Consider the following 11,441-nt stretch of genomic DNA (forward strand, 5'->3'; position numbering starts at 1 on the left):
TGACGTATTGATGCTCGCTGGAAGTTGTTGCTGAGCCGGTGAAGTTTGCTCAGATGTCAGTGAAACATCGACAGTTCTACTGCGAAACAGGCTTTTATAGGTTTGAGGATGTCTTGGGTTAAAGCGATGTCGTCCAGCGGGGAAGATGTTTTCGACGAGAACGCGGACGAGCTGGGTTTACTGAGTAAAGAGTGGGCGTCCAACATGAAGAAACGAATCAGGGTAAAGTCAGTGTTAGCTTAACATGTGCTGTAGCTGTGTTTCAGGCAGATGTGAATGGAGCTACTGACACTGATGCTGTGGCTGTTGTGTGCAGGACGGGTACGTGGACGGAATCGATGCCGGGGAGGAGGCCTCACTTCAGCTGGGATTCAACCTGGGCTTTAAAGAGGGAGCTAAGCAGACTATGGCGGTGAGCCGCCTCAGAGGAATTGTGAGGTAAACAACACTACTTAATCCACCACATGTGAGTGAAGACGTGTTAAGAGATTTAGCTCTGGTTGGAGATTAGTTATAAATGGGTTACAAGCCAGTAATGTCACCACATATACATGTTATTGTTGTTGTACGTACGTTGTACGTGGTGCTGCCAGCAGAGCTTATTGAGGACGGGTCAAAATCAATATCCTCCAAACATTGTGCTCCGAGTTGGGTCTTTTCTTCTGGGTCTCATGTTTGTGAAATATGTCCATGCTATATATATGTATATACATATATATATATATTGTGATAATTATATATCCTGTTGCAAAACATATTCATTTTATATATATATATATACATGTGTGTATATATATATATATATATATATATATATATATATATATATATATATATATATATATATGTGTATATATGTATATATATATATATATATATACATATGTATATGTGTGTATATATATATATATATGTGTATATATATATATATATACATATGTATATGTGTGTATATATATATATATGTATATATATATATATATATATATATATACATATGTATGTAAACTTTTCTTGATTTTATTGATCCTGTTTTTTTAATCACTGAAGGTAGACAAGTTCACCTATCATTTTTTATATTTTTTTATATTAGCTTGCACTATTTCAATATTTTTTCACACTGCTTAAATGCATTTATTTATTTTATTTTTCGTATTTAAAACAAGGATGGCACAAGATGTTTCTCTAAAATGAATTCAGATATTTAGGCTGTTTGTTTGTTTATGAACTCTCTCTTTCTGGCACAGAAACATCACGAGTCTCTTTTGTACTGATGTCATTGAAGACTCTTTTCTGTCCCTGTCACTACTCTGTGCCATTGTATGTAACACTGTCGCCTCTTTGTGCTTCATGTCACAGTGCGATATCGTGCTGGTGCCAAACGGAGCATCCGGAAAACCCCATCCCAGCCTCTGTGATCGACCTCTTGCAGCAGGTCACGCAGCATGAGGAACAAATCGCGGAGCGCATCAGAAACACTTTGACAAATCCTCCTCCTAGTGTGAGCGACATCTCTGAGAACATGGAAGACCTGGAGGTGGAGCAGACAGATCCAGGCTGCTGCGGAGGGAAATGTAAAGAGTCGGGCTGCTGCAAGGGAGCAGCGAAAATGGACTTGGATCATCCTCGCCAGCCATCACAGCTCTGTTCAGGGTCCACAGGCTGCTCCACCAGCTCAGATGAAGGTGCCCTGAATGCCCTCCTGCAGCGCTGCATGGACTTAGTGTCAGAGATGGGACTGCCGATGGAGCTGCTCGGACACATACAGGAGCTGAAGGACATGTAGTTTCTAAAAGATGTGACATCACAGTGGGCCGGAGCCGTGACACGTGAACTGTGAAATGAATTTGAAGGGAAGTTCTTGCATACACACATAAAGAGTGTATGATGTATATAATGTATCATATAATATAGAGTTTTTGTATTTTTACAGTTTCATTAAGATTGAAAATAAACAGTATGTAAATAACAATATGGATGCTCTCATTATTATTGTATATTATCTCCTATTTGAACATTATTTATTTATTTAAAATGTTTTAACTGAAGATGAAACAAATAATACATTTCAAAGGGTTTGATTATCAGAGTTTTCCTTAAACAAAGCTGACGATGAATCCACTTTGTGTAAATATAGTTTAATGCTGCAGCAGACATTTGGCAAGAATTTTCTTACAGAAGCTTTGGAACAGAATCTGAGAATAAAATGCACCATATGTATGTTAACATTTGAGTTGAGACATCTATGGTAATTCACGGTACTATGGTACTCACAGTGTCTGTGTAGGATTTTCTGATTAGGTGCAAATAAATTGTATAAACAAAGTTAAAAAAAAAACGTTATTAAGTTAAATCCTGAAAACGTTTTAAACATTTATAAGTAATTCTGTTTGGGACGTTGAGAAGAAAACAAAACACGCCATCATATTTTAGACGATGTGACGTGTTCGAGGGCATTTCGTATAAAAAAACACAGTTGAAACGCGAATGTCAGAGGAGAACCTGAACGCACCAAAACTCCGTTCGCACATGAGTATGACGTCATGCGCTCGGACCGAGCCGTGACCTGCTGCTCCGGCTATGCTAAGGGTTCGCACTAACCAGATGTTCCACACAGCAAATACCCATTTTTAAATGAAATGAGCCGCATTAAACGTTAACGGCGCAGTCACAGTAGGCGGTTAGCGCTGCTGCTGCAGCGATTCCAATGAGCGGTGACCACTCTTTAGTAGCGCATGTGTGTATTTTAAGTTTTCCGCAGCTAGCTGGCTAGCTAACCAGCTCACCAAAAGTGAAAGGAAAACAGTAGCTACATGGTGAAAGCTCGAGGAGTTTGACTCCGGTGAAGCTAAAACAAGGTATGTTTGTGTGTCATTAAATTGTGTTGACAGTCGAGTACGCAGCTGTCATTATTAATGATACTTCGTGTGTTGGCATTAACAAAGGGGTGTGACCGTGTTTCTATATTAAATTCATGGTGTACACTCGCAGAATCAGCTCTCACATCAGGCAGGACATTTTAGTTCAACTGACACTGCTTTAGTTGTTAAATTATTTATTGTAGTTTGATTTAAAAAGCTGTATGTTGTGTTTTTAAAGAGTACAGGTGTATCTGTGGAGCACCTGACAAAATTCAGACGCCACATACAGTTAATGCTCTATATCTAAAAACCACAGGTGCCTAATTTATACTAAAACCTTTCAAAACATACTGTAATCTTAATTCAATTATAGTAGTGGCAATGACAGCATCTCTTCATCGCAGTATGTTTCTGTATAAAACATAAACACATTCTTCTTCCTGGTTTCAGCAGCAGCTGCTTGACCCTCCTCATCATCATGAACTCCTCATGAATTTTCAGGCTTCAGCGACTCGTCAGGTCGCTCTGTGGTTGTTTTGGACCGGACGCCACCGCTCAGAACTACCTCCCGAGCAGAGGGAGTGAGCAGATGGGGAACTGCTGTCGTTCTGAAAGTCCCTGTGGCAGTGTGGAAGAGAGAAGCGGTTTGCTGAAGGATGAGTCGAAAGTCACTGCAGTCACGGGCGAAGCAGAAGTGGTTGCCAATTTTGGATGTGAAGGTGAAGATGCCATGAGGTAAGAGAAGGTCTAACTCAAAGTGATGGACATCAGTAAGATGACGTGTGCTTTTTATGTTTCCGTGTCCAGATAACCAGGTTTGCTTTTGCAGGCAGAAATTAGAGAGATTTCTGATCATGAACACACACTTAAATAACAAAACCTTCTGAAGAACTAGTAAAAGTGGATTAGATTTCCCCCTGCGGTTTGTGTGGGGTGCGCCTTTAAACCAAATCTGACACACACACACAGCAGTGATGAGGGAACTTCCAAATGCAATTTCCCCATTGTGGGACTAATAAAGGTTTCTCAATCTTTCTTAATCTTAAAAGTCATAAGGGCAAGAAATGTTTGTATCATTTGGTTCACTGAGTAAAAGGTGACACTTCATCATCGTCCCAGTTTCATCTCCACCCACAGTGTAGAAAAATCTTGATCTTTTCTCAGAATCCTATCTGCGGTCACATATCTGATCATATAAAATATCACAGCTGAGTTAGAGTTTTGATTCAAAGTGTGTTTTCCTTTGTGTCATGGCTTCTGCTTGCTGTCTTATGCCACCCAGGAGAACTGATGAGAAGGCTGATGGAGCGCAGAAGAAGCAGAGTCCTGAGAATGAGGAGACGGAGCCCAATAACACTCAGGAAAACGGACCTTTGCAGAAGGAAGGTATTCAAGCAGTGACGCATTCTCCACGCAAAGTGTCCGAACCCACAGAAAATGCCATTAGAGGACAAGACAAGGATGTTAAAGAATCGCCTGCTGACAGTGGAGACGAGCCTCTGCATTGCACTTTAAACTCACTGCAGGAACAAACAGCGGAGTCAGAGATTCTTGGGAAAACAAATGTAAAAATCGAGGAAGAAAATCCGGCCTCAGTGCAGGACAAAGTCCCAGATGGCGCCTCACAGACAGCTAAGGTGGTCTGCTCAGAAAGTGCTTCATGTCTTCAGACAAACACAACAACAGAGCACAGTGCAGCGAGTGCTACTCATAATGATGAGGAAGACGAAGAAGCAGGCCCCAGAGTCACTGTTGTCGATGCTGCAGCCAAACCATCAGGGGAGTCCACTCAAAATGATGAAGTGTTGTCTGTGCCAAACAGTCAGCCTGCTGCAGCTGCAGGTCAGGTGTCCACTGTGGTCAGTCAGGAGGACAACACAGAGACTCTGATCAGGTAAGTGACACAGTGAAATTACACCCTGACATTTTTATGTTTTTTTTTTGTCATTAATTTCTGCTTATTTAGTTTAATCATTTTGAATATAGCACCGTGCACCTTTTTGGATCATGGTGAAAGTCAGAGAGATTTTGGTCATAAAATAAGTTGTTACTTTTTAATGAGTATTATTTCTAAGATCTTGTGAACACAAACGGTTCATTTTCTTAAAATATTTTAGAAGAGTGACTTCCCTGCCCTTAGGGCGCCTTTCATACTTGTCATGCTCACAATAAACATAATTAATTTCATATGTGTGTGTTATATAAAGATATTGGTCAGTGATTTGTGGTTTGTGCGCTTAGCGTTGCTAAATTTAAGCCATTTATTTTAACTTAGTCATTTCACATGGTTGTGATGATAAATATAGACCCCACCCCACCGCCCTTCTGTGCAGGGGGTGATTTTTATGAATATAATTCTGAACCTGTTTGGTTTTTATTTGGTTATTTTTTGCTGGTTCTCATATGATTCATTCTAAAGCTGTCAGAAAGCTGAAAATCATTTTTGTTCTCTTGTGAAGAGGATAGTGTGTTTGTGTCCTTTGGAACCTGCCGGTGTATTTTTGAGCACAGAGGGTTAGAGGAATCCAAATAAAACAGTCAGAGAAAGAATAACTGGTCTGGTTTTGGTTAAACTGGTGTCACACATTGAGTTGTGTTGACAGTTTCCTTTAAAGGTCAAAAATATGAGAAGCCACTGAAGTAAACAACCATATTTTACATCTGACATGATGAGGTTGAATACTGGAGGATTTATGCTTCTTTTCTCTGTTGTCTGATGTTTGCTGTCCCAAGGTTACAGTCCTTTAATCATTCATCTGATCGATCACAACTGTGATTACATTAGGGGACATCGCTGTGTTACAAATTCACTTTTAATGTGGAAACAGGCTGTTCAGCTTGTTAAAAGATCCTCTCTGTCTGCTGTGTGTCCAGCACTGTGACCGAGGCTTCAGAGCAAAGCAGCTCCTCTGTGTGCTTCACGGAGGCCGGTCCAGAGGACACTAACAGCCATGATGTCCTTCAGTCTTCTTCTGGACAGACGCCTGCAGGAGTCAACCACAGCACTGAGGAACAGGACTCTGCCGGCTCTGTCATGGCGCCTGAAACCACAGATCCAGCAGCTGCCAGCGAGAGGTCAGTGAGTTCAGAGCGAGTGATACCAAAACACAACACTTGTTTACACAAACTTGTTTACTAGTGTTTTTGATTGTGGCATTGTGACCACTAGGGGGCAAAATTTTACCATTGCTGGTTGTGTACCAGCATGTCACTCTTCTGTTTCATACAATATCTTTACAGTTGAACATGTTTAAGACTGTGTAAGTGTAACATGGTTTATTTTTCTGCAGCCTGAAGTCTGAGCAGGATGAAAATCAAGTTCCTGAGTGTACAACCACCTCTGAGAAAATGAAACAGGATGTTGGGGGGGATACGATGCAAGATGAAGATGTTTCCAAAGCAAAAGAGGGAAAGCAGCAGCAGGAGAAGGAGGAGGAGGAGGAGGTGGTGGAGACTCTTGCCACTGAGACTGAGACTGGGAAAGACGCTGAGAGTCAGGAGGACATAGGAAAGGAGGCTGATGCTGTACCTGTAGCTGAACAGGAAGACGGTCTGAGCAACAGGTCTGTAAAGCACAGGACTACAGGGACTGTTTGAATGTGTGTTTTTTTATTGCGAGTCTGTCTGTTTCTTTTTAGTGAGGAAGATCTGTACAGAGGAGCAGAGGAGCTGTCTGCCTCACAACGTGATAAACCTGGGCCACCAGCCGAGTTAGAAACTAAACGTCAGTACATCCCTCTCTCCGAACAACCACTGCTTTTGTTTTTTGACATGAAACGTAGACAGTAGCCTTTTTGTTTTGGTCTGCTGTGTCACATTCCTCTCCTCTCAGTTTTGAAGGTGAAGGACAGATGCAGTTTGTCCCCGGCAGTGAATATTCTGTCTTACAGTGAGAGAGAGTGGAAAGGAAACACTGCCAGAAGTGCTCTCATTAAAAAGGTTGATGCCTGTGGACGTATATTTCAGATTAAAGCCAGTTGTTGTGTTTTACATGAACGGCTAAACGGCTTCCTGTGGTGTTTTCTGTGTGTTGATACAGGGTTATAAGGAGATGTCCCAGAAGTTTGGCAGCGTGAGGAGAGTGAGGGGGGACAACTACTGTGCCCTCAGAGCCACACTGTTCCAGGTGTTGTCTCACACCACCCAGCTGCCTGCTTGGCTGCAGGAGGACGACATAACCATGGTAAATGTTCACTTTTGCTTATGTGTCCAGGGAGAAAGTGCTACTGCAAAACCTACACAGGTACCTGTAGAATCTGGGGTCACATTAAAGAGCATTAAACATTACCGTCAGCCCTATAAGAATCCTCTCCCACAGCATGGGGATGCACATATCTGTGCAGAGGCTCACATTTACCCTCTACAAATTAAAGCCTGAATGTCATCTGGGACCTTACTGTCAAATTAGTGGAAAACTAATGTGCTAATTATGAACGTAGCATTACTATGAAAGGAACAGGTAGGAAAAGAAAACCTCTCTCCAGCCCTGAATATACATATATATATATAATTTTAGGACATGTTGAGACAGCTGATCATACGTCATCTTAATTATTTTTGTTTACAGCTGCCGAAGCAACTGGAGGCCCAGGAGGGGCTGATCAGTCAGTGGAGGTTTCCTGGTGAGTGTCTGCAGGGAGAGGGAACAGGAGATGTCGCCCAGCAGCTGAAAGGCTACATGGAGCTTCTCCGCGAGAAGGTACGGGTGGAACATCCATACTGTCAAAAAGTATTTTAAAGACGCAGCACTATTCTTCTGTCACCCGTTGACACTGAGGGTATTGATATTCGTCCACAGACCTTTTGAATGTGATTGCTACCATATGTTACCAGGAGGTAGTTTTGTGGCTTTTCTTCTCTTAGTGTGCCATTAACCCTGCCTGGTAGCACTCTGAAGGATCTGGAGGATTAGGTGGACCCTCAAAGAGAGTCTTTGAACTGTTAAAAGCACTGAGACTTTTTACTGTAACATTATGAGGACCTAGGCTGGATTTATAGTTGTCAGTGCCGCTCTGTAGGTGGAGGAATTCTGCTGCTTACTGCAGACCTGTGGCTTTATGAGACGTAGCTGCGTCCTGGCTGCATGGGCTCCATGTAGTTTCTCTTGGAATAGGCTCTGTTGTGTTTTGTGGTGTGTGCTGTACAGTCCATGTGCACTAGTGTGTATACAAAATAGCACCTTGCAAGGAAAAAAAACAGGGTAATGTTAAAAGCGTCAGTATGTCTTGTGGCAAAGAAAATTTCCCAGTCAGACACTCAGCTCCATGTGTCACTGACGTGTTTCCATTTTCACCACATTTGAGGAACTAAAACATCAGCCTGATGATAGGGTAAAACCTTAGTCACCGTGTTTTTTTGCTGTCGCATGATTGGAATGGTTGAGTGGATGGCGCAAAAGAGCCGTGTAACAAAAATGGTGTTTTTTTATGTGGTTGTCCAGTCATTTAGGGTAATCGAGTTCCTGCTCACACAGACATGATCACAGCCCTTACATGTACCAGGAAGGGTTAGTGGTGTTGCAAGCTGGTGGAATAAAATCAGATTACTTTACCTTGTGACTTGAGTGATGTTAGTCATTAAAACCGTTGTAAAACAAACTACTGTATGTTCCACCTTATACATCAGTATATTGCTTAAACGTCAGCAGTACTTTTACTGCAGCATGTGATGTGTGGCCAGATTGTTAAAATGACATTCATAAAACTCACAGAAGAACGTTGCCCTGACTGTTTGTTTCCTGCTAGTGTGCAGTTCCAGCCGATAGACTGTGTCTCTGATTTCTGTCCAGTTGCAGGCAGCAGCGGACTGCTGCTCAGCTGCAGAGCGGCAGCAGCTGTGCGAGCGAGTGTTCCAGGGCGGGGAAGAGGAGCTCGGGCTGCTGGAGGCGCTGAAGCTGCTGATGCTGGGCAGAGCGGCGGAGCTGCACAGCTGCATGCAGGCCGGCGGAGACGTCCCTCTCTTCTGCTGGCTACTGTTTGCCCGGGACTCATCTGACACGCCACGCTCCTTCCTCTCCAACCACCTCAGCCACGTGGGCCTCAGTGCTGGGCTGGAGCAGGTAGGAACGGTGCTTAGCAGAAGCTGCTGGTGTTTTTTTTTTTTTTTTACTCCCAATAAATTTAGGCTAAATAAACTGCTGTCATGCTGAACAATGAACCAAAACAGCAATTATAGATGTTATGTGATAGTTGTGTAATATGTTTTAAAATCTGAGGATCTGAGTGGTGAGAAGTGTTTTTGAATTCAGACTGGATCAGCTGCTCCAGGGCTGAGGTGGTTTCAGGATAGGTTGCTGAGTGATTTAATTGTTTTTTGTTTTTTTATTGCTTTGATTCAAGCTTTAACAGGCATGAAGAGACTCCACCCTTAAACAATGTGTTCCCAAGCAGCTGATTAAACTGTTCAAATTCCTCTGTAACCATACAATCATTTCCCCTTTTGTCCAGGTGGAGATGTTCCTGCTGGGCTACGCCCTACAGTGCACCATTCAAGTTTACAGACTATACAAGGCGGACACGGAGGAGTTTGTTACCTTCTACCCAGACGACCATAAGGACGACTGGCAGTCCGTGTGCCTTGTTACAGAGGATGATCGCCACTACAACGTGCCAGTTGTAGAAGCTGCAGAACTACACAAGGAGCCCCTCTCTAGCTGAGAGAAACCTCCTGCCATACAAACACCCCTCAGGTCCATCAAGATGAATAGATTTACACCAATTAAAGGGACAGTTTGGGAAATGTGCTTGTCAGCCTGCTTCCCGAAAGTTGAATAAGTCAATTAACACCACAAGAGTCTGCAGTTGGTTTGGTTAGCACAAAGACTGGAAGCACGGCGGAGTGGGGCTGGTATTTTTAGACATGGCAGCCCAAGGTTGGAATAATGTCAATGCTGAGAGGAATCTTAAACTTTCTTAGGAGCCATTTTAAATTATAATCCTGCTTTGTTTGTGATCAATAGGTAAAAGTCTCCTCATGATAGTTTGTCATTTAATTTTAAATCGACTGACATGCGCTAGTTGGACAAAAATAAGCCTGCCTTGTAAGGACAGAGTGGGAAAAGAGCCAGGCCACGCTTGGCAGTGGGCAGACATGTGAGATTTAGAGGTGCACAGTGCAGTCAGACTGCGCAGAGGCCGCTTTAAAGGTTCTGTCTGTAAGACGTTAAAGTAAATTGTGTCAATCACTCATTGTTGCCAAAAAGTTTCATAACTGAAAATTGAGACCTTCACAAACATTCTTAGTTGCTTATGACTGTCTGTTTGCTCCCAAGGGAAGTTAGCAAACATTAGCTCGCTAACACCCTGAAGTAGCAGAAGTCCTTTGAGTGGATGAAGACATCCACCAAATTTGTGGAGCTGCAAGTATCAGCTAAGCAACTAATGATGAACTAAGTGGACATCAATTCTGTGTAGCTTCGCTACAGCTAGCCAGCTAAGCTCTGCATGCTTTGGTTGCAGTCTTATCACTAGTAGAACATTATTTGAGTGGTTATAATAGTGTGCAAGCTTGGTATTTTCTTTATGACTTTATTAGCTAATGCTGCAAAGAGCAAGAGCCAGATCCATGCAGTGTGGATAACTAATAGCTAGTTGGCTAAGCTTAGCTTGCTTCTTTAGGTTATCACTAGCAGAATACCAAGTAGTGGTAGCTACATTGCATTATTACATTGCTACGCAGCTCAGTATAGTTCAGCTTTATTTTGATTATATCAACACTCAGGTAAACAGGGTCTATAAGGATCAAGGATATTCTGATTCTTACATGTCGAACCTTTGAGCAGCAGAGGCACTGCCCTGACTTTGTAATAGTTCAGGAGGTCATGTGTTTCCAGTCTTTATTGCTAAGCTAACAGATGTTCCTGACTGCAGCTTGAGACTTTTTAACTCTTGGCAAATAAGCACATCCCAAAAAGTCACCCTATCCCTTCGAAATATGCTGATTTGAGACCCTGTACAAGATGCGATTTTAGCTGTTCTTGTGCACACTGTACTGTAAAGAGTTTTCTATTTGGGTATGTGTACATATCACATATAATCTCAGTTTAGTTTGCAGGGTGTCGGTTTGAGTTTCTTATGAAAAAAATACCCAAATAACAATTTGACATTTTTTTTTCTGTAAAATCCTGAACACAGTGGAGCTGCCAACAAACTATAAGGATGGTGTTTACACTGGATCTTTGGCACTTTGCGTGTTAATTTATTGTTTCTGATTGTGTCATTTTGAATGAAGTGTGACAGTCATGAGAAATGGCTGTATTAGTCAATGAAGGGTTTGATGATTTATCAGGTAACACCAGATGTCGATCGGACAACTTGGAAGATTAATTGCAGCCTCTGTGTCAGAGGCGTGATTTGTGACAGTGTGTGTGTGTGTTTGCAACCATGTGTGTGTTAAAACTCCATGTGTAACATGTTGCCTTTTAACCAAGCTGTTCTGACAGGAAGAAACGTGCCAGTGTTGCTGCACATACTGGCAACAGTCCAAAACACCAGCCGCTGGATTCAGTACGAAAAAAAAAAAAGGGGTCGCTTGGTCCTCCATGTTGCCTTAGAAATAATGCACAATAAGAATGAATGTTGG

General features: G+C 42.3%; 2 protein-coding genes across 3 annotated transcripts; both read left to right on the forward strand.

Annotated features, from left to right (window-relative positions):
* Positions 1–1,867, forward strand: otulina (OTU deubiquitinase with linear linkage specificity a). The gene is made up of 3 exons (XM_028433264.1): positions 1–222; positions 317–438; positions 1,360–1,867. The coding sequence occupies exons 1-3, from the start codon at positions 109–111 to the stop codon at positions 1,784–1,786; spliced, it is 663 nt and encodes a 220-aa protein (XP_028289065.1). The 5' UTR covers positions 1–108; the 3' UTR covers positions 1,787–1,867.
* A 688-nt stretch (positions 1,868–2,555) lies between these two features.
* LOC114452983 (uncharacterized) lies at positions 2,556–11,439 on the forward strand. Of its 2 annotated transcripts, none has more exons than XM_028432568.1 (11): positions 2,556–2,858; positions 3,312–3,596; positions 4,144–4,755; positions 5,736–5,936; positions 6,152–6,424; positions 6,500–6,585; positions 6,694–6,800; positions 6,901–7,044; positions 7,429–7,560; positions 8,650–8,919; positions 9,308–11,439. In XM_028432568.1, the coding sequence occupies exons 2-11, from the start codon at positions 3,451–3,453 to the stop codon at positions 9,515–9,517; spliced, it is 2,181 nt and encodes a 726-aa protein (XP_028288369.1). In that variant the 5' UTR covers positions 2,556–2,858; positions 3,312–3,450; the 3' UTR covers positions 9,518–11,439. The 2 variants fall into 2 exon arrangements, with proteins under 2 accessions (XP_028288369.1, XP_028288368.1); XM_028432567.1 differs by having other exon boundaries at positions 3,315–3,596.
* Positions 11,440–11,441: the final 2 nt, after the last annotated feature.

The sequence above is a fragment of the Parambassis ranga genome, chromosome 20 (assembly GCF_900634625.1).
Source record: "Parambassis ranga chromosome 20, fParRan2.1, whole genome shotgun sequence".
Classification (NCBI taxonomy): Eukaryota; Metazoa; Chordata; class Actinopteri; family Ambassidae; genus Parambassis; species Parambassis ranga.